The sequence below is a fragment of the Carassius gibelio genome, chromosome A20 (genome assembly GCF_023724105.1).
Source record: "Carassius gibelio isolate Cgi1373 ecotype wild population from Czech Republic chromosome A20, carGib1.2-hapl.c, whole genome shotgun sequence".
NCBI lineage: Eukaryota > Metazoa > Chordata > Actinopteri > Cypriniformes > Cyprinidae > Carassius > Carassius gibelio.
In genome coordinates, this window is record NC_068390.1 from 13,643,002 (window position 1) to 13,670,819 (window position 27,818).

Here is a 27,818-nt window from a genome sequence, read left to right on the forward strand (position 1 = left end):
TTATTAAGTACATCCATGACATTGCACTTTAATTAAATAGTAGAACAAATGTGGAAATCCATCTATTTTAGTAATTATTATTTTTACTACACTGATCATGAGGCCTTATCACGATTTTATTTCAAATGTTATCTGATGCCACCTAGTGACAATGTATTGAAAATACTAAATACTATGTCTCTAAACGTTTTTTTATACAATTTATTTCATTATGTAGAATTATAATTTTTCTAATAATAAATTATATGAAATGCATGATTTCTAAATGAAAAAAATGAAATAAACAAACTAAAAACAAAAATAAAAAAATAAATTAATATACCTTTTAATATACACCTATAAAAAGAATGCAATCCAAAAAGTTCATTTACATCATTTAATGACATGAGGACATTTTTTTCTGATTTCCTTCATAAGTTAAATCTGCACTGTACTAATAACAACCTATTAAATTAAATTAAATTAAATTAAATTAAATTAAATTAAATTAAATTAAATTAATGAATTTGGCAGACGCTTTTATCCAAAGCGACTTACAGTGCATTCAGGCTATCAATTACATATAATAAACATGTTTGGCATGTTGTCTGAATAGTGAGGAGTTAGGACAGAGGAGGGATGCCAGAAAAAAATGTTGTGGGACAGAGGTAAGTTAGCTGTATATATATTTACTATCATGCAAATTATTCACTATCATGCTAATGATCTGTAAGTGCTCCACCTGAGCTGATTTAGTTCCTGAACTTTGTTAATAAAACATAACTTCAAGTGCTCTGAACTGTGACTGTGTGTAAAATGCAGTGTGACACAAAGAAGAACTAAAATAATTATGTGATAGCAAAAACTAAGAAAACCAAAAATATCTCTCTTTAAGGGATAATTTCTATTGATGAGAAATATCCTCATACTCCACAATAATTACAGATTTGTCACTGAAGAAGACAGAGCTGTTTTCTAATTTCAAAATATATATGATAACTTTGGAATTAGGCAGAAATTGTTTTTTTTTTTTTTTTAAGTTTTTCTTCTAATTGAATTGCCTTTCACTTATATTTGCACAGTAAATGAAATGCAACATCAATATATCATGTATGAACAGACAACTTATGGATTAGTGCATGCAGTCTGTGGACTAAGCAACTAGATGAAAGTCATAAACTAAATAAAAGAGTAAATATAAAGAACTTCGGTATTGTAAGTATCCATGTGATTTATTTAATTAAGCACTGTAGAACTCGGTTTTATAGGATACAACCTATAATATTTTTTAACCTGACATGTCTACAGCCCCTGCTGTAATTACCTCTGAAACCACAAGATGACACTATTTCCTTAAAAACGAAAACGACCCATGACCACGCACTAGAGTCGAGAGTAACTTTCAGGACAATGCTGAGATCCACCTTTAGTGAATTATACAATAGACTAGGTGTCGCGCTGTGTTAGCTAGCCAACTTTGTGCTGAAATTAATTTTAAATTGAATCTCGATTCAATCCAAAGAGTGAGTTTATTCCCCTCAAACGATTCTAAACATTCCCATCTTCATTTGTAATCAGGTGCCGACAGTCTTATTGCATGCCCACTTCCAGCTCTGTGAGTTTAAATACTGCGTGCGTGAGCTCCAGACACGGTGACGTCAGCGTCGAAACACAAAACTAAACGAACGCTTTTCAGCCGCGTGCGCCTCTGCCGGAGCACCCGGCTAGTGCCCAAAACACTTCTGATAGTTACCAAGCGTTTGATCCGAGGACTTGACCAGTGCTTTGCCTGCTCTCCTTCTGTCAGTGCCCGCGTCTCTCTGAAGAGCATCGCACACAGACGCAACGCTCAACATGTCTATGAAGCCGGAGGCAGATTCGGAGGGCAGCTGGTACGAGGTCGATTTTGAGAAGATTGACCGCTTTGGGAGCACCTCCACCACCAGGCGTGACGATTTGGGAGTGGAGCGGCAAATGAAGAACTGGGAGGACGAGTCAAGTGAAGAGAAACAGTTTTCCAGCGAGCGTCAACCGCTCCCTGTTGTCATGGAAACTGCTTCCACAGGTACGGTGATTTTGATGTATGTCGTCATAAATGCAATGCGTTGAAATACCTCGACGCTTTAACTTCTCTGTGGACCGGGGCCTCGTCATCAGGCAGCAGTAACCCTGGCTTACTGGGTCGCCCTGTCTCTAAAGGAAGTTTTTAATAAAAAAATATGGGATGGACATCGTAAGAAATGTAATTCAAATTTAGTACAGTTGTAACAGTAAGGAAATACATGTCTTTATTTACAAAGTGTTTACACAGACTTATTAGAGGTGGCATAAAGGTTATTTTCTAAATATATATTCTAATAAAATAATAAACACTGATCACTTCTTATAAAAAAAAAGATAAAAATAAATTATTTTTGTAAATAAAAATTGTATTATATTTATATATTTATAAAATGTATGCATTTATTCACCAAAATTATGTGCCAAATATTCACATTAGTATAATTGATGTAAGTACTATATTCATCCAATATCACAAAATTAATTTGTTTTCCATAAATCTATAGTTTATATTCACATCTGAGACCTTTCTTTAAACGCTATCTAAAAAAAATGATTTAATTTAATATGGTTTATAGAATTATACATTACAACATAACATAAAAAACGACAAGTGCTATATTACTGTGTTAGTGAGATGTTGTTGTATAACTCACTCTCTTTCCCCTTTATTTATCTTTGTTGTCATTGTTTCGTTGTGCCTCAGCTGCTTTTCAGACCAGACACTTTACAGTAACCTTTACAGGTCTTTTACTGCATAGGGATCAATACTTGACATTGCCATTTGAACATCTCACAGGCTTGGATCGAAACTCTGAGTTTTATGACATTATGCTGCTAGGTAGAATAGAAGCCCTATGAAGGACCGTCAGAGCCATTCAAACTATAGTCTTTCGTCAAGTAGTCATTTTCTTCTCTTTGTGGGATGAGATTGTAGCTCGATTTCTATAAAGCACCAGTCCAAAATTAGTTTTTACAACCAGACAAAAATATAAGAGATAAGTAATGGTAATACTAAATGCAAAAATAAGCTTTTTTATGTTTGCATGTCTCTTAAACATTCAGATGTTTGTTATGAAACTAGAAAAAGGCTTTTCTTTTTCAGTTGCATCTTTAGACCGGTATGCTTTTTGGTTTTTGATTAATCTTAATGCTATAAACGTGTGATTGAGAGCGATATTATATAATAGTCTTACACATATCAATAAGAAAGAGAGGTTATCATTGAGTAACAAACAAATAACCTAACTATGAGCGAATGTTGAAATGGTATTAGGTGTTGAGGGGAAAAACATTTGGAACATTTTCAAAACCTTTTTTAATATAAGACTTCTTGTGCAGATTCAGGACTGCTGAACGTGAGGTTCAGTGATGTTTCTTGTGACCACTCTGATGCCTGTTAACACTAAAGCACTTATAAATTAGCTCAAATTAATAACTTGGTAAGTTTAAAGGTGCATCATAAGTCAGAGAAAATTTGTAGAAGTTTTGTGGGTGTCTTAATCACCAGGCTGACGTTGGCAAGCGAATGAAATTCAGAGTAAAATCCTCTTATCAGACTGAATCTCTCATTAGCTGATTGACAGCCTATACTCCAATGTTTACTGAACCACAATACTGACTCAGAGAGGATGTGATATTTGGCATTTTAATAACCAGTTATTGGATCACATTTACAGCACACTGATAAACTCATTTTTAATGTTGATATTAACATGAATTTATTTAGGAGAGATCACATAGTAGTAACTCCATTACTCCTTTGACTTTTAATAAGACCATTTTAGGTTGGAGTTTAGCTACATCTGATAGTTTCCTCATATAATATATTTCTCTACAAACATTGTGCACGTCCCTTGGCTTTCTGGAAACACTGTTTGATTTAAGGCATATAATAAATAATTATATATCATGTATAGGTTGGGTGCTGGAAAGACCCCACTGTGTTGTCTTTAGTAAAGCATTTTATCAGAAAGCCTTTTTAGTTGTATACGGTGTATACAGTGTCTTCGCTTCAGTGAAGCGTGATTCTTTAGGGACTCTGGAACGCAAGTTTACTTTCTTCTTTACACATACAGAAAGTGTTGTTGGTTGCAGAATATCTCATAGGCATCAAAAAGTACTAAGGAACATAACAAGATTAAAAGAATCAGTTTCCCTTTGCAGTAGCACATTCACCTCATTAGCCCTGACTCAGCACTTGCTGCCATGAATTAAAAATGCTTGTATAGTTCAGAAACTGCTTTCTATAATATACTGATATTTTATAATAAAGTTATTAAACCACATTATATATCATTTGAAAAATGTGTATATAATCATTGTAATATACTTAAAACAAGAAAGAAAGAAAAAAACATTGCCAGGATTTTAAATATTTTAAATCATAAATAAATGGTACTTGAGTCTAGAAAGAAAAGAGTCCCCAACCATGTTTAAATACAATATTGTTTGTCTAGTTTTCATATGTATTCTTTACTTTTGTTTTTATCTTTCACCAAGCATTGTGGGATCATTTTAACATGTAGTTTTAACAAAAATACTAGAAACAAACCTAATGTTGTGATGAATGAATCTCGCTATATTTTGCATTAAATGATATACAATTAATACATTGTTCCATAAATAATAAGTTAGTTCACAAACATTACCATGCTCTTTATTTATCAAATTTCAGATTAGATTTTTCTACAACAGACATTGGCATGCTGGAACAGTCGGTTTTCAGGTACAAGAGAAGTACCTCCAACAGCTGCTTCTGGCTCGCCTTCTGCATCTGTTTTGATGAAGAAGTAAATCTGGTGCATTCAAACAGTGCCTGCAGTGACTTGAAGCTGGTACCAAGTCCTAATCACAAACCTGTCAGTGGCATCCTGCGCTTCTCTTCAACTTATCTGTCAGATGTATTGTTCTGCAGAGATGTATGCTGGTGGTGGCATAACAGAGATGGATATTTAAAATAAAGCCCATCTTAGTGGCTTAGAGAGATTTTTTTGTAAGAAAAATAAATAAATAGGACATTTTGGGACATAATTATGCTCTTGTTTCTGTTGCAGTGCTGCTTCATCAGTGTCTTCCTGTGAAGAATGTCAGTAGCCTTGCTCTTAGCGTTATTTATTGACCCGTTAGCTGACTTTTCTTTCTTTCTTCTACTTAGTAAATCTATTAGCTACATGCAACAATAGGCATGTTACATCTGTGCAATGGTGACAAGTCTGCTGTTTTGTAGGTCTTAGATCTATTGATTAACTCATACTGTGGATCCTGCTAATTCTCCTCTAAGTTCTTTAGGTTTAAGCAGAGGAGTGATTAGCTTTAGCGCATTAGTGTTAGCGCCATGGCTAATGCCTAACTCTTACCTAACACATTGCCAGGAAATGAGCTTTACTCTGAGCTCCAGAGCCAGCGCCAACAATGAAATATAAGTAGACAAATGTTGTCTGTCTTTTTCATTTCATTCGGTAACCAACGGGTTATGTTTTAAATGTTTTTGTTCATTTTCTGTGGCCTTCTGAGCTGTTTGTTGACACCAAAAACAAAAGCTTGTTTTATGAAAGGCTTAACAATACACCTGACCCAGGTGTGGTTTTCACATCATCCATATTTTGTACTGAATGCTTGCTGTGCAAATCTAAGTTGTTCAAGTAGTATGTTTTTCTGCCCTTGCACTGTATAAACTGTGAAATATGGAGAACAAAAATATGGTAACTTACAATACTATTTTTGAGTAGTTTTTAAAGCTTGGTTTCTTTAATGCAATCTATACCTGAATAAATCAATTAAAATCACCAAAATTATTTATTCCATGATTTTAACACAACAGAAACGCTTTCAAAAGACAAACCTTCCCACAAAAACATATAAAGCAGCACTCATAAAATATACACACTATTTTTTAATTATCACCTTAATTTTTTAAATTACAATTACATTTTTTTACAGTGTGGCTTAGTAAATATATACCCAATTACAATGGCTTGAATCCAGCTTTCTTTCCTTTTTTTTGACATATTTAAAACAGGAAGGTGACTTTATTTTTCATTATGTGAATTTATATGTGAATAAAGGCTTGTACATTATTACAAAAGATTTCTATTTTGAATAAATGATGTCTTTTGAACTTACATAAAAAAAAATATCCTGAAAAAATTAGAATAGTTTCCATAAAAATATTAATCAGCACAACTTTTTTCAATATTGATAATAAGAAATGTTTTCAAGCAGTAAATCAGAATATTAGAATTATTTCTGAAGGATCGTGTGACACTGAAGTTTGAAGTAATTATGTTGAAAATTCGAAAACAGTTAATTTTATGTTGTAATAATATTTCACTAAGCACTGTTTTTTTTCAGGTGAAAGACAATGTAGTAATGGACTCTAAATGAAAGATCAGCACTTAAGGCCACCATGAGTTCTCACTATCGCTATCGTTATCGCTGTGTTTTTGAGAGGCTGAGTCATAGCTCGCACGTTGCTTAACTGTTGACAGTGAGAGGTGTGGGCTGGAGAATGTGTGGTGCAAACAGTGATGCACATGCAGGATTGTCCGCCACTATATGGGTGCAGGTACTCAAGGTTATCAGTTAGCAGTGTAATAAAGAAGGGTTTGAGTTGATGTGGTTTTTGTTTTTGAAGTGTCAGTGACTCTTCTATATCTGCACTTTTTTCATAGATCCTCACACTTCTTAGCTACTGATGGTTAAAAATAGAGTCCCAGTGGAGTCTGTTTGCCCAGTGAATGTAGGGCAGCACAGAGAAAGAGATTGAGTGGGGTCATGTTAGTATGGCGATTTAAACAACTCATGCAAATATCCACAGTTAAGCATCTATGGTGCGGTGGGAAACACACCTGATACTGAAAGTGAAAAAAACTAATTATTGTATAAAATAAAATTGGGAGTTTGAGCTAAAAACTGAAATACTGAAATAAAACTAAACTTTGAAGGTAGTTTGTTAATGTTATTTAAGTCTGGGCAGCAGTTTCTTTTGAATGAAATGAAAGCCATTTTCAGAAAAAAAACAATTGGATTTAAACAAACTGAAATAAGATAGATATTGAAAACAAAATAATACACACTTACCTGCTCATCCATTCATCTCCTGACCTCTCTCATTCTCAGCCATTCACTTATTCACATAGCAGTTAAGTCAAGTTGAGTAAAGGCTAGAATGGAATATTCTAAGTAATAATATTATATATACTGTATTTTCCGGAATATAAGTCACACTTTTTGGTTGGTCCTGCGACTTAGAGAATAGTCAGGTGCGACTTATTTATCAAAATTAATTTGACATGAACCAAGAGAAATGAACCAAGAGAAAACATTACCTTATCCAGCCACAGAGGGCGCTCTATGCTGCTCAGTGCTCCTGTAGTCTACACTGAGCAGCGTAGAGTGCCCTCTCGTGACTGTAGACCGTAATGTTTTCTCTTGGTTCTAAATAAATGCGACTTATAGTCCAGTGCGACTTTAGTCAGAAAAATATGGTAATAATATATACAACAACAAAAAAACTAGACTTTTTTTTTTTTTTTACACATTTTAGATATCTGGGGAATAATTATCACTTTTAGTAGAATTTTTGCCTCAAGCCTGGATCATTTCTGACCCTGGGCTCTGCGCATAAAACATACGATAGGGATTTTTAAAAAGATTTTATGCTGTATTTTAACATTTACAAGATAAAACTTCACATTTAAGGAAAGATTAACATATTGGAGAGGCTCCAGTTTTTACAGAAATTATCACGTTTTCTTGTTTCGTATGCTGAGGCAGGGAGATACTCGGGTGTCACCAATAGTTTGCTCATTTTCCGATCCCTGTGTGAGTGTGTGTGTGTTTGTGCTTCTCGAGCCCTTTTGTGACACCACTGCAGTCGACCTTCATATAAACATTAAACTGGAAAACTGTCATTTGCCACAAATAGCTGCAGTAATAGAGAGAAGGGCAGAGAGACAAGGAGGTGTGTCCAATGTGATGAGAGAGCGGTCACTGCCATTCCCCAATAAAGCCCTCTTGAGGACACTTCAGAAAAATTACCACCTGAATCACATACACACACACATATGCTATTGTCTTTCTAGCATCTGAATTTCAAACTGAACAACACATGCACACTGTCGAATTCATTGTGACGTACAGAGCATGCCGTTATAGATAAGATCAAACTGCTGCTCTGCTGTGCATCTCTCTTCTAGGATACTGCATTTATTTAACAATATAATACAATGGCAAAAGCACAGTACAGTAATATATAATCATATTAGTAGAGACATAACATATGTCTTATAAAAATATGCAAACAAATAAAAATATGAAATCCACTGTATTTGAGACAAGTAATATGACATACATTTAAGAGGGACATTTAAATAAAAAGACAACAATTAAATTAAGTATTAATTAAGCTCAACAAAAACCTCCCTTTACATGGTCATGTAAAAATATGAGATGGGAAGAACATTTGTTTTATTGCTTTTGTGTTCCTTCTCAAAATATTTTAACAACAAATTTTGCATTCTTTTTGCAAAAGCTTTTCTATCCGAAAAATATTGAATTCCCAGAGAAACTATGCTTTTGTTTCCATTTTTACCCATTAGTTCTCCAGGTATGTGAATGCAAAGATTTTGCTAGTGAACGCATATGTGAAGCACACGAAAGCAAAAGTTTTGCGTACGAACATAAAATGTTTGCGAAAAAAAAATAATCGCATTCGAAAGAGTGCGAAACATTTTGTGATCAAATGCTAAGTTTTTCTTGGAAACGCAACAGTTTTGTGAGTGTTATACTAGTTTTTGATACAATCTTTTTTTTTTCATCACTACGTCCCTTTATGGGCTCCATAGTGTGATATTGGAAAAGGGTGTAAAACAATAGGGTTTTTTGTTTGATTTGGCTAGATTAACACTAATTTTATAGAATAATCATTGTTTAAACATTGTCACTTTAAGTATGTTAAAATAAGTTATAATTCTTGCTCATGTTCCTCTTTTCTCATGCAGATAAGTCAAATTTAATCTTCCAGAAGTCATCCACTGATGACAGGGTTGACCTGTACACCTCTCTCTTGTCCAATCAAACCTATGCCTCACATGAAGACACCTCCTACTTTTCTGGCAGCCTGGGCAGATCTGGTGACAAAAATACATCCAGCAGGGAAGACTTCACCCCTGGATCCCATTCCCAGTTGACCTCAGATCCCGGCATCAATGTAAACCCCAGTGCAGACCAGACTGACAGCTCTCACAAGATACATGACTCTGAGAAAACTTTCGACTCTTCCTACAACTACATGGACATCAGTCGTAAAGAGGACTCCTGTAGCTCACAGCGCCCCTTTGAGGAGTGGAGGATGAGCGGCCTCTCAGAGCCCACCCAGTACACTAAACTGGAGAAGAGCCCATCCCCAGTAGAAGTGGACATTGAAGACATCGGCTCTGCTGCAATCCTGGACTCTCAGACCTTCCCATATGTAGAGGAACCATCTGATGAAGAGCTGTCTGATTACCAGCCCTATCGGTCTCCATGTACCGGCAGTAGTTCGAGCCCAGTAAAAATCACCCTGACAGAAATTTCACCTACATCTGTATCGCCCACCACAGTCCAGCACAGCCCTACGTTAACAGCGTCGGAGAAGGAGAGTATTCTGAGTCTGGGGCTGGAGGGAGTGCCAACCGTCACCCTCTCAGAGCCTGAAGATGAAAGCCCTGAGTCATCCACACCCCCTACAGGTGGGCATCACCATCCCACACAAGCACTTCACTGTAATTTATCCATTTCACCACTTAAAATTCCTCTGCTAGCTGACCCTTTGCTCCCGTGTAGGTGTATTTGTCAATCTGGGAACTTCCTTACATTTAAATGGATTTATTTGCTTCATTTTTATGTAAAGTGACTGAAAAATGAGCAGATCTATGATATAAAAAAGACAGATCTGGTGGATAAAGCAGCAGAACAAGTTCCAAACATTTTGGAAAATTTCAAGTTAGGACAGAAATGGGTAAAACATCAGTTTAGTAAATGTTAGAGCACCATTCAAAAGCTCAACCACGACAAGACAAACCAACTTTAAGTCATTGAGGTAGCGTGAATGAAAGTGAATGTTCAGAAAAATCAATAAATTAATGATTTTTCAACTTCAGGTTCTTCTTTATGTCTTGGGGATTAAGGAGTTTAATTAAAACAAACAGAATGCAGCCTTTTTATTTGTGACATTAAAACTGTCTTGGAAGCTTTTTTTCTATGCCTTTATCATTTATTTTGCAACTTTCAAATTACTTTTATGTTTAGATTTTATTGTTGTAATTTAATTCCAGGCCCAAAGTGCGTTTGGACAGAGTTAATCTTGTAGAAATCAACCAGGTCAGAGGTGCCCATAGTTGATGGCCACAAGACACCTTACATTACTCCTTGTCCTTTATTTCTCCTTCTCTTTCTTTTAAGATGAGTCTGACTCTCCTTTGGATCCAAACATCCAGCCTGGTGAAACTAAAATAATGAGCTTCACCCAAGACAAGACTCAAACATCTCCCATCACACCCTCTCAACCTACTTCCAAGCAGGAGAGTTCCCAAGTGGAGGTGAAGTCTTCTGCCCCAAAACCCACCTTGCCTCCTTCCCCCCAGGATGTTGAGGGTAGCAGTACCGAATCTGGCGACTCTGAGATTGAGATGGTGTCTGAAGAGCCTAGTCCACGATCTCCCAGCACTGGCTACATGAGCTTCAATAAGAGTCCCAGCACAACCTCATCTACCACAGTACCTTCCACAGCACCCATCCCATCATCTACCCCTGCATTTGCCCTAAGCACTGCAATGCAGTACAGCATCTTGAGGGAGGAACGTGAAGCAGAGCTGGACAGTGAACTGGCTCTGGAGTCCTGTGGAGAGGAAAGTCCCAAAAGATTGACCCACGACTCCACAAATGGTCTCAAGGAGACCCAACAGCCAGCCAAAAAAACCACAACCCCGACTTCACCAACTAAAGAACCAATCATGACTCCCACTGCACCTCCTCCAACCATTCCAGCCCCAACCAGTGCTCCTAAAGAGATGACATCCACCATGGAGGAGAAGCCCAAACCCTGCAGCACAACCCTCAGCCCGGGCCTGGCGGAGCTGAAGGTGGAGCATCCTGCTGGAGAGGTGCACCAGAAAGAAAGGAGACGGTCCAGTCAAGTCTGCAGGGGCTCTGAGGGAACGACTGCACCACCCAACATCTTCCAGGGTCTAACCAGGGAGAAAGGTAAACACGTTCCCCAAAAGCTAATAATCACTTCAAGACACAAGTTCTTACAGTCACTATCTTGAGTTACTCCATTTGAGCACAGTTACTGTTGAGCTGCCTGACTCAGTGCGTAATCGAAAATTTGAAGCATTAATTAGACATCATCATCACCTTTCAGAGCCAGTTGTTGCCCGATTAACGTGTGAACATACTAGATGATGCCAAACTACAATCACAATATCTAGGTCTTTTATATAAATGTTATATAAATATAAACTGTCAAATTTAAAACTACCCTATTTTTATGGACTATAAGTTGCCCCTGAGTATAAGTCGCATCAGTCCAAAAATATGTCATGATGAGGAAAAAAACATATATAAGTCTCACTGGACTATAAGTCGCATTTATTTAGAACCAAGAACCAAGATAAAACATTACCGTCTCCAGTACTGGTACTTAAATAGGAACCATTCTTTCTTAGTAATTCAAGTCTCACTATCAGGAAATATTTATCTTAAAGGGACAGTTCAACCAAAAATGTAAATTCTGTCATCATTTACTTACCCTCATGTCATTACAAACCTGTTTGCTATCCTTTTTTTTCGGCGAAACATAAAATATGATGTTCTGAAGATTGTGAGGTGAATTATCCCTGTAAGATGAGAAGCTTAAATACACTGAAATTAAAATAAAAACCGACTCATTGGCATCACCCTGGAAACTCCCTTTGACTTTAACAGCAGGAAAAAAAGAAAAACATTTCAATGCATCAGTCTCTTGAGAATCCGTCAGTACTGAGCATGCTCAGGCTAGCTTCCATCTAATATTTTCCTAATAAAATATAAAGGCAGGGTATTTGGTAATGTGGAATTTAATACAATTTCTTTTAGATATCAGTGTGTTTGCATGCACTTTGAAGTTAACTTATCTAGATAATGAGACTTTATACAAATTATGTTTTATACAAAACATTTGTCATTGTTTTTCTTCCTCATCAAACAGCAGTGGAACAGAGAAATACAGCACATTGTTAGATGACGTTTCTAATCATTACCAGAGCTCCAGAAGGTCATGCAAATGAAATATAAATTTTAAAAGACACATTTTTCACACAATGCCCTGAGCCATTAGATGGACGGCTAATGTTTTAGATTTTATTTCACACCTGACTGCTCCCTGCATCTGTTGTTTGTGTCTTCGGGATTGAGCAGAGAACAGTGGAAATATCATGTGTGAAACTGTGAAAAACCATGGAAGATCTGGCTGGCCTACAGCAGTCTGTGCACTGTAAAACCCTATGATTTATGGAAAACATTTTCATTCTTTCAGTGATGGGAACATATCACAGTATAGTGAGTAAAGGATAAAAAAAAAAAAAAAAAAATATATATATATATATATATATATATATATATATATATATATATATATATATATATATATATATATATATATATATATTTATATATTATATGAGCGTGTTACTATGTTTATATGGACCTAATCACTATTTTGCTGTATTTTAACAAAAAAAAAAATGCTTTAACATTTAATTTTACAATATACACACACACAAATATTGTAAGAATGTCTACTGTGTAGGAGCAATGAATGCAGAGACGAAGTAGTTGCAGGAAACACAGTCTTTAACAGAAAAAAACCGGGGGTTACACAGGGTAGGCAGGAGACACACATAGGAGACACACACACACACACACACACATATACGTATATATGTGTGTATATATATGTGTGTGTGAATATAGTTTTAAATTATTATTATTTTTTAAATTAATTAATTTTTAAATTCTTTCTTAAATAATTTCAATTATTAATGATAGTTTTGTCTAAATGAATAATTAGACTGCATTTGGTATTAGTAGATGGCTAGGTCATTTGTTTGTGTCTTTTGAAGGCAGTAGCCTTCTTTTATTAATGCTCTAGCTTCAGGCTGGACTGTTGTTTGAAGATTTCAGAACAAAGCATCCCCCTGTGGTTCAGGTCAGTTTCTGTCTGCTGCATTTGTGACCAGTGAGTGCTGCCTTCTTGTGACACTGCAAAATGGCAGGACAAAGAATTGCACAAATCATAGTGAGATAAAATAGCCCACTCCGTTCTTAACAGATAAACATATAGTTTATGTATATCTTCTTGGCAAGTGGCTGCAGATAGCTCTAAATCCTCTTTCAGTATTAATGTAACTGAAAATTTGAAAGTCTTATTTCAAATCATGTTTGTCTTTTAATCAATTCCTTTTCTAATACAATCATTGTTTTGTATGGTGCTTCTCAGTCAATGTATTTCTCTTTATAACCTTGAACCTCGGATAACTGTTTGTAAAAACAGATCGGTTTTACTGTTGGTGCTTGCTGACCAATCTATGCGGGTGTCTGCGGCGTTCTGTTAAATTAGGTAAGGTGCCACAGTCTGTCTGGATACACCCCCCCCCCCACCGTCCCTCCTTTCTTGAGCTCAGTGTCTCACAGAATCCTCTAGAAATGAGATGGCTTTTGTATTTACACATGCTGAAGATGGGTATCAAGAAAAATGCAATTTTCTTCCAGCAGAGGGCTCAGTTTACCACATGCTGTCTTTGTCTTGCTGTCAGGGGTTGTCATGCATTATCAGTTTGTGTGCATTTGTATAAATTAGAGATTTCTGACTGAGCTGTGAAGGGCAAAAACTGTGTTTTCTTGTTTGTATGTGTTCCTGTGGTAATTCATTGTGTTATTACTACTGCTTACACGTTTGGGGTTAGTAAGATGCTTTTAATGTTTTTGAAATCTCTTATACTCACCAAAGCTGCATATGATCAAAAATTAAAATAATTTAGTAAAATATTTTCTATCCAACATATAACGTAATATATATATATATATATATATATATATATATATATATATATATATATATATATATATAATTTATTTCTGTAATGGCAAAGCTGAATTTTCAGCAGCAATTACTCCAGTCTTAGCTGTTGCATGATTCTTCAGAAATTTTGTTCTACTTGATTTTTTTGTGTACACCTACAAATATATCTATATATTTTCAAGATTCTTTGATGAATTTTTTTTTTTATTTAGACTTCTTGATTTTATGCATGACTTTTGGAAAAATATAAATGTTCCAATTTCCTCTGCAGCTTTTTCATGAAAAAGCAGTTTCCCTTAAATTCTTTAACAAACATTGTATTAGTTTTATGCAATGTGGGATTCGGTTTTATTATAGGGTTCTGTACCCACACTAAAAACAATTATTGGAGGGGGTCAATTAACCGTTCAACCTGTAGCAAGGTCATTCCACATTTTTTAGGTAAACCCATCATTAATCATTACATTTAGAATGGCAAACACAAACATATATTCATTTATGGCGCTCTTGTTTCTATTATGCTTCTATCAAAATGTTTGTATTAATCTTCTATCAACTCTCTATCAATTATTTATCTTTTAAAGGCCCTTTGCATTTCATGTGTCAAGAATTCACTGGAAGCTGAGTCATAGACATTACACACATGCTAATTGCCATTATTTGGATGTGCACCTGCATGTGCTTTCCTTTTCTTTTGCATGATAAATTGATTGGTTGAGGTTACTGTTATCTTTTACATGATATATGGGATCATGGTGGAGGATTTCTAAGCACTGAATTGTCTCATTACAGTCTGTCTTCACACAATGACTAGAATTAGAGACTATGATTAGGCGATTTATAGCTGATAGATTGTAGTGTAAGATTTTAACATTACATTGGTAATATTAAAATGAATATAAAATTTGTATATAATATAATACCTACTATCATATTGTTGTGGGGCAGATCATTAAAATGTGTAGAAGTGTTGGTATATTTCCAATGTAATTTATTCCAAATTCAGAGATGTGGCATAGGAAAATTTGGAAAACCTTAGTGAACTGTAGTGTATGTGTTATATATATGACACTTTTATGGGGCAGGCCTGATGAAATTGTAACTTTATATCTTTACATTTAATAATGTTTTCTTTTTACATAGATTTAGTTTTGACAGCGTGCCCACAGGTTTGCCTGGTCAGAAAAAGTCCCATTGACTTTCATACGTCCAGTCCATCCCTGACTATGGGACAGGACTGTCTGCTTGCTTCTGAGCTCATCCCATTTCTTTTAACCGAGAGCGCTGAGTCATTCTGCATATCCCATGAGTCTCCTTCCTCACACACATACATATACACACACTCACACTCACTCTTATAGCAGTCTAGAGTGAAATTTGTCAGAGATGATGCATCGAGTACAGAATGAGCCTTTGCACTGAATGAGCAAACTGAGTCTGCAGCAATGTTTACCACCAGATTTAAGCCTCCTCAAAAGGATTAGTTAGGATTAGTCTCCCATTTAAAATGAAAAAGGAAAACAAATATTTCATCCTCCCACTTTAGAGTCTATCTGCAGGGTTTTTAAAGACACAGTTAACTCGAAAAAATAAAATTTTGCCTCATGCCATTTCAAACCTGTATGGCTTACTTTTTAATGTAAAACACCAAAAGAGATGTTTAGCCGTATGTCCACGCTGCTCTTTTCCAAACAATGAAAGTGAATGGACTGCCAGACTCGAAAAATGTCAAATCTGTGTGTGTTTTATTTAACATCCTTTAAAGTTGTCAATCATGATGCTTCCCCTCCCCCAAACGTCTGCCTTTAACAAAATCAGTTCTCAATTGCTCCACCAGTGGGCAGCACTGTCACCACCTCTGTAAGTCCTCCTCTCCTTCATCCCTGCCTCCCCTCCCCTATCTGTCTCCTCCTCCTATGGGTCATTCATGCACTGGTGTGAACCGGTGAGCGAGAGAGAAAGACAAAAAGGGAAATCGACATAGAGCACAAGCAGTGAAGAGGCTGTAACAGTAGCATTAGTAGATAGCGATTCGCAGTCCTTCCCCTCACCCAGCCTAGCATGCAGGCCAGCACCATGGCAGCCGCAGACTCGACCAAGAAGGAAGGTTTCTGGAGCAACTGGAAGTGCCAGGGTAGGAGGAAGGGGGTCCGTGGGGTACAAGGGATGCAAGATGAGGTTGAATGTGGTGGGACGGAGAGGATGCATGTGCATGTCCGGGATTGATTTATTGAGGCTGCTGGATTCTGGAAGATGCTCAGACACACACCCGCATTTTTTTTTCTTCTGTCAATCGAGGTCACCACCATCATGCGTGTATGAGCACCAGACTGGGGGGATTTGAGACCACTGGGCACGCCCTTCCTCTCCTCCCTCCTCGTTGTACTTAGGGGGTCCATCCTGAATTCATAGACCCTGGGTGTGTTTTATTAGAATTAATAGGCATTGATGTGCATGACTGCATCATTTTCAGGTCAGATGCGCATTTGGATGTGGATAGTTCCATAAAGGGCTGTCAAATGCCTTTTCAAGTGTCTTCACGTCTGGCTTGCTTGTGTTGATCATAAAAGCCTTCAGGCCTCATTGGGAACAGAAAGCGACAGAAGAAAAGAAGAAAGAGAGATGTGTGGGGTGTGGCTACCTGATTGTATAGTGAGCTCAGAGTGCTATCTGTTTATCCTGAAAATAGTTTTTTCTGTGAAAAAATGGATGTGGGTACATATGTATTGTTTCAGAGTGAGTTTATTTATTATCCACTGGAAGACAGCCGTGCATCCGTCCTTTTAATCAATCCGATGCCTAGATCTTATTAGAGGGACTCATGCAGGAGGAAGAAAACTAGAACGATTTAAGAGGGAGGGTTTCTGGTAGTGGCTATTTATATATTGAACATTTAGCATCTCTGACTGTTCAAGGGCTTATAAACACAAATAGATCTATTTCAATGAATGTTATGCTTCCTTGTGTGAGAGTATTTAAATATTCATGGCATTTGGTCTTTGTTTTATTCATATCTTAAAAAGGTTTGATTCTTTAACACATTAGGTATCATGAACTAACAATGAAAACATGTTTACAGCCTTTATTAATGTAGGGTAGTGTTAGTAATTTATAAATTTACTATTGTTCATTTTTAATTCATCTTCACTCATAAAACATCATGTAGCAAGTTTATAAATTATATGTCTGTCTATCTATCTATCTATCTATCTATCTATCTATCTATCTATCTATCTATCTATCTATCATCTGTCTGTCTATATGTCTGTCTGTCCATTGTCATTAATATATATTGTATCATTTAATTACTTCTTGTCATTAATACACACCTGACTTAAGATTCATTGAGCCCTTTCAGTTAGGATTCATTTAGGATTTATTGCATGGTAATAGTGGAGAAGACTCTGTGCAGTTTCTGGTAAAGTGCTCTGTAGGCGCAGCCATTACAAAAATGAAAACAGATATGAAGATGATAAAAACAAAGGCCTCTAGCTTTTCAAATGCCATAAATGCCAAATATGTTGCACTGCTGGATGACGATGTGCCTGTGTCAGCACAGGGTTGTATTTTGTTGCCATCTCTTCGTTTAGTCATGCCCGCTGGCTCAAGATTGCTAATATCTGTGTCCCCTAGGTATTGATTCAATGCTGTAAAGTCAAACCGCAGGTGCTGGCTTTTCTTAAGTCAGCAGTTTCTGTTTCTCTTCACAGTATGCGGTTTAGTCAGAACTGTGGCGTGAGTGGCCAAATTAGTCTTGATAGCCATTTGGTACTAGGCCAAAATGATCTCTGCCAGTTCTTCTATTACAAATCATTAAACCGATTTCATCACTTCACACTGACAAAGGTGTTTATAAGTTATAGCGCCATTCTTAATAATAAAAACTGGGAAGAATGGAATGATCCAGCTCACATCCCCAAACTCATACAAATTCTTTATAGTCCTAATTTTGGATCTCTGATTTAGAATAGTCCTACTCTGGAAATATTGAACCTAGAGTTCAAGATGTGGTAAATACTAGCGGTTATTCAGTAGAGGATCTAAAAGGCGTTTGACAGCCAGGCTTAGCACAGAGTCATATGATCTTACCGATCCTGGATCCATATCAGCTTTTAGATTGTGATCAGAGCAGGATGTTGCAGGACATCCTATTTAGCAGCCATTTTTGTAAGGTGTCACCTCAACGACAGTGTTATGTAGGTCAAAGGTCTATTTTTGAGTATCCATCCCCTTTTAACCCAATTTGCTTGGTGAGATGACAGTATGTGGTTATTAATTTTCTGAAAGATGGTAGGAGTTGATTCTTCAGTTGTTTCTCGTGATTCTTGCTGTGGATCAGAATATCCTCACAAAAATCATAGTAAATCCCATAATAATAAAGAAGCTCATCAAGTTCAATATACTTGTGTGGTACTTTGTCTCTTAGCAACAGTACTTAAAGGTCATAGTTCACTCATAATGAAAATTCTGTCATCTTTTACTCACCCTCATGTGGTTTTCAAACACGTTTACCTTTCTTTTGTCTGTGAAAAATATTTTTTTTTTTAATTTATTTTGAAGAATGTTTTTGACCTTATAATGAATGTCAGTGGGGTCCACATTTTTTAGTGAAAAAAAAATATTTTCTTATCAAAATATCTTTTTATTTTCTACAGAAGAAAGTGATAAAGGTTTGAAAACAACATGAAAGCCAGTAAATGTAACATCATTTTAATTTTTGAATAAACCAGTTCATAATATCATATCCACATCCTAAATGACATATACATTTACATTTATTTATTTAGCAGACGCTTTTATCCAAAGCGACTTACAAATGAGGACAGTGGAAGCAATCAAAAACAACAAAAGGAGCAATGATATACAAGTGCTATAAAAAGTCTCAGTTAGCTTAACACAGTACACATAGCATGGGCTTTTTTAAATAATATTAGAAATAAAAAAGAAAACAGATAGAATAGAAAAAGAATAGAGCAAGGTCTTATACACACACACACACACACACACATAATGGCATAATAAATCAAAAGAAAGTAGAAAAAAGATTAGAAATGTAGTTAGAATTTATTTTTTAAATAATAGAATTAGAATAGTGAGTGCTATATAAACATAAGTTTATATATATTAATATATATAGTATATACAAGTGTGTGTGTGTGTGTGTGTATATATATATATATATATATATATATATATATATATATATATATAATATATATTAACATATACTTATGTTGTTGTTGTGCCCTTGATGTGCACTTTTTTTGATGCTTGCTCTATACTACCCGATAATCTATGCAACGTGACATCAATGAAGTGGATTCAGAAGTGGCCAATAAGGCTTAGGGCACCATTTGGGACCGGACCCTATGCAGCAGAGTTTTATCATGCTAGTCAACAGTTGCTCAAACAAGAATATATATTACATCCCTAAGTTTGCCTAATATTTCTTATTAAAATTTTTATAATTTTAAGAGTATACATGTATGCCCTAGACTTGTGCTGGCCCATATAGGGCAGTATGATGAACCAGTCTAGAGGAGTGATTAAACACAGCCATTAATTACTGCTGGATTTTGAATATGGCATCCATATTGTTTTCTTCATTGCAGACCCGTTTTTATGTTTATCTGGGGGTTGTTTGGGATGTCACAGAATGTGACCTTTCATTATTTCTAGTAGAGAGATGTTACTTGCCTTCTGCCTTTATGGAGCTGTGTGTCCCATGCCAAGATTGTTGTCATCCAGATTAGTGTCTAGTGTGTAATAATGTTAGTCGTAGGCTGTCTAAAGTGATCTCTTTGCTTTATGAGTATGATCCACTGATGTCAAGAGCAGGTTGTGTCTATAGTGGAGCATGACTCTAAAAGAACTATACAGTCTGCATTCAGGCTTGTAGGATACACACACAATCCGATTGTTTATGCCTTGTTTATGTCTGTGAATATACAGCATGGTCTGTTGTGTAGTTCTATTTGTGATAAGATATACGAGATAACACAATGTGGGTCACAGTTATCCATACACTGCAAAAGAAAAAAAAGAACATATCATTGTCTTTTATTTCCTGTAAAAAATACTTAATTTATTTGTATTACTTAACTAATTAAATTTATTTACCACATTACATAATACTAAAAATAATTTTCTTAATCAGTATTTTTGTCTTGTTTTGCACCACAAATATGTAAGCATCCTTAAAACAACTTGAATCTATTTATGAATGAATGTAAATTAGATTCATTAAATAATAATGATAATAATAATCAGTTTTCATCTTTTTTTTCCTGTAAAATACCCAAACATCCTTGAAATAAGACAAATTTACTTCAGAAGCATAATAGTAAGATGCTAAGATTTGTTTTGAGCATAAACCTGATTTTATATAAATTAAAAGCCAATTTTAATTTACTGTAAATTTACTTACATTGAATTACAGTTAAAACTTTAATGCAAAATAATAAATTAATAAAATATGAACCGAATTCAGGATATATTCTAAAAGAAATGATAAGAAATAGAGATATTAAAGTCTTAATATCTTACACAATTGTACTTCTCAAGTACACACTGGAAAACAAGACAAAAACGATTAAGAATATGATTTGCAGTGCAGTCACGCAGTGATAGCTATTTTTAGCTATTCTTGCTCCCGAGGACCGGACGGTTGTTAGCGGTTGTTGTCCTTTAGCTTGATAAAAAGCAAAGGTCTTGCATTAACGAGGAGCATGTTGTAGTCAGCAGTGGGGTGTTGTAGCAAGGGGGTCTTTGCATGTGTGTCTGTAGCAGTGTTACCCCAGTTCCCCTCCCCCATCATTTCATCAGCACCTTATTACTCTGTCTGGCAGGCAGCGCTCAGTGAGGGGAGGGGGGCTCCATTGCTATGGAAACTGCATCACTGCTCACTCCACTGCGCCCATCTCTCCTGTTTCCGTGGCGACCGCGCTCCCTTCATCTCAGAGCTCAGAACTTTACGCCGACACATTTTGTACGAAGCTCACCGTAATGACCCCATAAACAAGCGTGTTGCGTCAGTGTTTGCTGGGAAAGAGTGGGTGCAATGAGCACCCTATTGTGTGTTGGTTTCCACCTGAAAATAAACGGAAATATGTTTGTTATTCCACTCTGATACATAGAAAATGACTGAATATTTATCATTGGCTATAATGAGCTGTAGAATTATAGTGCCTATGAATTATACATGAATCATAAAAGAGTGTCCTCACCACACCTTTATAATGCAGGCAAAGAATCTCACCCAGGTGTTGAGTACGACAGGCAGCCATCCAAGGAAATGATCACAGAACTCTGTCTAGACCCTGAAGATCCACTTAGCTCAGATAAGTGTGATTAGAGTGAAAAGCCGCTATCGGGTTATAATTATGAGCTAGATACGCGGCTTAATTTGTAATCTCTTGAGATGTTGCAACATCTTAAATTGGGTGGAAAACAAAGACCAGAGGGAAGAGCTTTGGAAAGGGTGTGGTAAAACAGTGGACTGATGCTATACGACTATGACAGAATCCTTGCCCCCTGTTGTTTATTGACATGTCAGTTAGATATTACAAATTAATTAAATCACACATTGTAAATCACTGTGTTTAGCTTAAACTGTTTTAAGACCTATTAAAAAAAACTAGTGCTGTCAATCGATTAAAAAAAATTAACTAATTAATCGCACATTTTTTTTAAAATTAATCGCGATTAATCGCGATTAATCGCAATTAAAAGACTGAAACTTTTTGGATATGTAAATGTAAAATGTAAATAATTAATGTAAACTCAAGACAAAGAAACTATTTAAATTCAAAATATGATTGTTTATTGGAATTTTTGTTTAACTTGTAACAGATTTTCTCATGTAAACAACAAACCTGCAATAAACCATCAATATCCTCCAAATTAACTGTTGGCTTGAAAGCCATATTTATTACAGAAATAAAAACACAGGCATGTAAGTACCATTTGAATTTCAAAACAATCAATGCCAATAAAAAACAAAAATGATTTCCATGTTGAATTCTAAGTGGACTGCAAAAAAATTCCAAAGTATAGTCATTGCCAGTGCTTTAAGTGGGCCTGTAGGCACCAGTACTCAGTACCGCCACTTCCAAATATAGCTCTTGAGTGTACCGCCACCTCTCCGTGCGCCCAGAACGTGCTTGTAGCGTACCGGTACGCTCATTTGGACATCTGTTTTAATAGAGTTTTAATCTTTTACCTGCACTGCCGATTTTCAGAGCGCCCTTCACAATGCAAGCTTCCTAATTCATCCCACCGAGAGCAGAAACTACATTACCCATTCACCCTTAAGTTATACAAGTGAATAGCGCATGTGTCGCTTTTCCCACTGTTAAGTGTCAACAACTCAACGTGGCCGGAGAAGGTGTGTGAAACTCGTTGTGAGTTATACTAAAGCAAAATCTTGAGTATTTATTGTCTGATAAACATTAAAAACTGTCTGCGGAGGTTGAGTCGTCCTGCAGCCCCCGCTGGCTGCTCATTGGCTGCAACATCTTTTTTCTAAGTTCTAAAAAAATACCGTAGACGGCAAGGCACAAATTTAGATATTCATTTATCTAATTAATCTATAGCCTATGCACAAAGACAATATGATCTTTTTGTCCCCTTTTTGTTTTAAAGCTTGATGAAGAGAGAGAGCGCAAGTTGCTGCAGCTGAGGAGGGCAGTGATGCACGCGCACAGGAGTGATTGACAGTTCGCGGCACTGTGTACAAAAAATACTCCGCTACACAATTATTTCGTTATTTTCGTTTAAGCTTATTAACGTTAGCGTTACAGAAAGGTCTGATTTACGCACTGTTACAGTCATTGTTTTTTTTTTTTTTTTTTAAACAATGACATTTGAGTTCATGATTTTAATGTTGCTGTTTCTTGTGGCAGACTGAAGAGTAATGTTTCTTGTGGCAGACTGAAGAGTAATCCGGCAGAGTTTTATACTGAAACTTTCCGTCTAAAAGTCCTTCCTTGGTCTTATCCATATTTCTTTGCACGTTGAACACAAATAGGCCACAACTGGAAATAAAAAAAACTGCAACCGCGTTAATTGCGTTATTTTATTTTAACGCGTTAAATATTTCAAATTAATCGAATGCGTTAACGCGCTAATTTTGACAGCACTAAAAAAAACACATTTACTGTATGCGCTCTCCCTGTGACCAAAAAAATTAATATTCTGTCATCATTTATTCACCAAGATTTTGTTCCAAACTTCTGCGAAATACAAAAGGAGATGCTTTGAAAATTTGGCGTATTTGGTGTAATATGAAATGATTAGTGCCATGCAGACATTAGGCTTCAGACACAATTATAGCATTACTGTCACATTTGGTCTGGGAGATTAAAGATGGACATCAAATTATACAACAGTTTCACAGAGGCACCATGCACTGCCAGATTTGTGCACCTGGGTTCAGTCTGTTGTCATGGCCACCACGCTGTCACTTGGCCAGAATGTAATGTTTGCGAGAATTTGTGAGAAGGCCACAGAGACATCGAGGGACATGGAAAGACATGCATCGTTCTGACAGTAGATGATGAATAAACTGAGTTTACTTAGAGGCACTTATATTTAAAAAGGGCCAGTATTTGGAAGAGTGACGAGCAGAAATGTGAATCTTAGGGCCAGATCTAATAACCGCTTGTAAACTGTTGTCAAGATTGACTAAAGACATGCAGAGAAAGTCAGGGATGAAAAGGCATGGACAGTGGCTTTTGTGGATTTGTGTACATTAAGTTTAAGCAATCTTTACATTTTTTATTTTTATTTTTTTTTACAGAAGAAAGAATGTCACATCAGAATGACAGGAGGGTAAATACATTTTTTGGGTGGTCTACCCCTATAATCACCTCTGCTCCCATGGCCTCACGGGATAACAAAGTATTCAATGGTTTACACTTCAGAATCTGAAGCATGTACTATATTTTTGCCTGTTCTGTCATACTCATAATCCGACATTCTGTTAATTTGACTACTTTCTGCATATTATGAAGCAGGAATGTACCCATATTTGTACATAGGCCTTCTGTCTAATTCTGATTTTGAATGCACTCCTGTCTATTTGTGTAATCGTTATTAACTGTGTTATCTCTGACTCAGCTCTAATGCAGGGTGATTTAATGGTTGTTAAATCATTGTAGGTCATGCCATTCAGTGGATGCTGAATTGTGAATCCTAAAACAATCAATGACAAACAGATTTATGGCATACTGTAAACTGCCACCCATCCCATCTGTGATTCTGACCCCAGCTGAACTTCTTTCTCTCTCTCTTTCTCTCCAGTGATGGAGTTGCTGTACTGGCGGAACCTGAAGCAGAGCGGGCTGGTGTTTGGCAGTTTACTGCTGCTGCTTTTCTCTCTGACGCAGTTCAGTGTGGTCAGCGTGGTGGCCTATCTGGCTCTGGCCGCCCTCTCTGCCACCATCAGCTTCAGAATTTACAAGTCTGTGCTGCAGGCTGTGCAGAAAACAGACGAGGGACATCCCTTCAAGTAAGCCTGCTCTGTGTGTGCTCAGTGTCCTTCAACGAATTACTAACAATGTTTTATTATGGATGCAGAGCATATCTGGAGGTGGAGATGTCACTGTCCCATGATCAGATGCAGAAGTACGCAGAAAACGCCCAGTACTGTATCAACAGCACACTGAGAGAACTGCGCAGGCTGTTTTTGGTGCAGGATCTGGTGGACTCACTGAAGGTGACCCTCTGTTCAATTGAATCTACATTGGGGGATATATTTAGTTATACATTTTTGTTGAAAGTGATAATTAATAGGAAAGTATAGAAAAGATGGGAGGTGATCAGGAAATGACCTGAACTGGATTTAAACCGCTTGCTCTCACATAAATGCAAGGACACTTCAAAGTATTTACAGTACTTTCCAGCCTGTACACTACCATAAAAGAGTTTGCAGTTGGTAAGATTAGTTTTTTTTTGTCTTTACCATCAATTTTAATGTATCCTTGCTAAATAAAAATATTAAATTATATTAAATGTATGCATTTAGCAGACGCTTTTATCCAAAGCGACTTACAGTGCATTCAGGCTATCAATTTTAACCTTTCATGTGTTCCTGGGGAATCGAACCCCCAACCTTGCACTTGATAGCGCAATGCTCTACCAACTGAGCTACAGGAACACTATTAATATATATATTAATATATATAGTGTTCCTGTAGCTCAACTGGTAGAGCGTTGCATTAGCAAGCAAGCTAGTGCAAGGTTGGGGGTTCGATTCCCCAGGAACACATGATAGGTAAAAAAATGTATAGCCTGAATGCACTGTAAGTCGCTTTGGATAAAAGCGTCTGCTAAATGCACAAATTTAAATTTAAATTTAAATTTAATTTACATTTAATATTATATTATATTAATTTCTTTTTTTTTAACTCTTACTTTCCCCAAATTTAAACTTCAGTGTATGTATGCATTTCACCTATATTTATTGTACATTTTCAGGTTATCAGTAACAAACATTTTTCAAGAAAGAAATCTAATCATGGTTTGCAAATCGGTGACCTCTGATCTACATAAATCATGGTAGCAGTAATTATTATACAGAATATTAGGGCAGTTTCACTCTTTAAGAACTTCTACAATGCTTCAGTTCAGCTTTTCACAGCACTGGCACATAAATGCATCATAAATCATATGATACCTGCATTGAGTATGTGTGTCAATGAACTGTTAGTTGTGTTTGTTTGACTCAAGTTTGCAGTGCTGATGTGGTTGCTGACCTATGTGGGAGCCCTCTTCAATGGACTCACTCTTTTTATTATGGGTGAGCATCTTTTTCGGCTCCATATGCACCTGCAATTTGCAATATAGATGAAAGTATGCTTTTTGAATGCCATAGTACTGCATTTACTGATTATGTGCTCTTGTCCTGTTTACATCGTGCTTCAGCGGTGGTGTCCATGTTCTCGATGCCTGTGGTCTATGAGAAATACCAGGTCAGAGTGGCACCATTGTTACCATGACTACAGAATAGTGTATAATTCATAAGCACTATGATTACAATGTCTCACTTTTTTAATCTTTCTCTGTCTCTAGGCACAGATTGATCAGTATATGGCCCTAATAAGAACCCAAGTCAACTCTGTGGTAGGGAAGTAAGTAAGAATATTCTTTAAGAATATAATATAATATGATATAGTATACTATATGTTTTTTAATCAAGTCTCATATGCTCACCAAGGCTGCATCTATTTGATCCATATAGTTATATTATGGCAGTTTAAAATAACTGTTTTCTATTTTAATTTAAAATGTAATTAATTCCTGTGATGGCAAAGTTGCATTTGAATCACTGATCACATGATCAGTGTCACATGATCTAATCATTCCAATATCATGCTAATATGCTGATTTGGTGCTCAAGAAATGTTTCTTTTCATTGTCAGTAGTGAAAGATGGTTTTTTTTTTTTTTGTGAAAACAAATCAAACAAATCTTCTTTACTAAATTGAAAATTCAAAGAATAGAATTAATTTGAAATAGAATTTTGTGTAACATTATAAATGTCTTTAAGTGTCCCTTTTGGTCAATTTAATGCATCCTTGGTAAATAAAAATAATATAATATAATATAATTTATTATAATAATCTGAATGTTTGTTTTGGATCCAGGATCCAGGAGAAGATTCCTGGGGCCAAACGAAAGGCTGAATAGACCCCACAGGGCTATCTGGAGGAGGCTGTGAGCACCTGAAGGGTTCCTCTTTGTACAAACACACATCAGACACAAATCAACATCACTGGAACATAGTTCTACTTTGTACACATTGTGACGTCTAGCACAAAGGCTGAGCTGTGCAGGAGAAGTCCCATCCTCGCTTTGTAACTATAGAAAAAAAAAACGAAGTGTGCTTTCTCTCAAATCAAGATCTAGTCAGAATTACAACTACTTAATGAATTGTAGAAGTAATTTTTTTTTGTTGCTTATCAAGTGCATGAAGTCAAGAGTCTTAAGTGCTGATGAATTCTCTTTTTATATTTTAAGTTTGTGTGCTTTGTTGGCAAAACTCTAGTATGTGAAAGATCTCTGCAGCTTTATTGCTCTCCAGTGACACTCTCTTCTTGAAAAAAAAGCTTTTTTGTGTCTTGTGCGTTGGGTGGGGCTTTTCCTCTTCCATCACTATATCTGTAAACATGATTAACATAACCATCATTGTCAGCTAGACGCATGGATCTGATGAGATTCATGATATCTGGGCACAAATGCAACTATTTAGAAATGTTCTAATTAGATATGGTCAGCTCACTAGTAGCAGTACAGTACGTTTCTTTTTCGTAGGAGTCCGCTACAGAGATTAATGTTTTTAGATGCTGTCATTAATCTTTTTTTTTTTTTTTGAAAATGATACAAAATAAAAGAGAGGGAGGAGAAGGAAGCTTCAGTGAGTGATTGCCAGGTAGAATCTGTCAATCTTTGTACTGTTAAGTGTTGTTCATTCTTCTAGCCATTGACTCTTAACTATTTGCACTTAAGATGTACTCAATATTGAATGCGAAAATAAATGTTCTTAAATGTACTTCTTCATGGCTCATCTTTCATATTTTAATGTTTTCGTAACCAGTGACGCTAATGGCATTAGAAAATACTATGACTCTGAATTTGTAAATAGTATTTAATAGCATCTTTTTACTAATTTTTAT

General features: G+C 36.1%; 1 protein-coding gene across 2 annotated transcripts; it reads left to right on the forward strand.

The window, feature by feature from the left end:
• The first annotated feature begins 1,637 nt into the window (after nt 1-1,637).
• Nucleotides 1,638-27,694, forward strand: LOC127938628 (reticulon-1-A-like). 2 transcript variants are annotated; one of them, XM_052535364.1, is made up of 9 exons: nt 1,638-2,044; nt 9,045-9,773; nt 10,486-11,286; nt 24,446-24,653; nt 24,722-24,860; nt 25,874-25,943; nt 26,069-26,115; nt 26,216-26,274; nt 26,790-27,694. In XM_052535364.1, the coding sequence occupies exons 1-9, from the start codon at nt 1,834-1,836 to the stop codon at nt 26,830-26,832; spliced, it is 2,307 nt and encodes a 768-aa protein (XP_052391324.1). In that variant the 5' UTR covers nt 1,638-1,833; the 3' UTR covers nt 26,833-27,694. The 2 variants fall into 2 exon arrangements, with proteins under 2 accessions (XP_052391324.1, XP_052391325.1); XM_052535365.1 differs by lacking the exons at nt 1,638-2,044; nt 9,045-9,773; nt 10,486-11,286 and adding an exon at nt 16,077-16,277.
• The last annotated feature ends 124 nt before the right edge of the window (nt 27,695-27,818 follow it).

Coding starts and splice junctions, on each gene's coding strand:
- LOC127938628 (XM_052535364.1), top strand. CDS start 1,834: ATGTCTATGAAGCCGGAGGCAGATTCGGAGGGCAGCTGGTACGAGGTC. Junction 2,045..9,044: donor CATGGAAACTGCTTCCACAG/GTACGGTGATTT, acceptor TTTCTCATGCAG/ATAAGTCAAATTTAATCTTC. Junction 11,287..24,445: donor GGGTCTAACCAGGGAGAAAG/GTAAACACGTTC, acceptor CTTTCTCTCCAG/TGATGGAGTTGCTGTACTGG.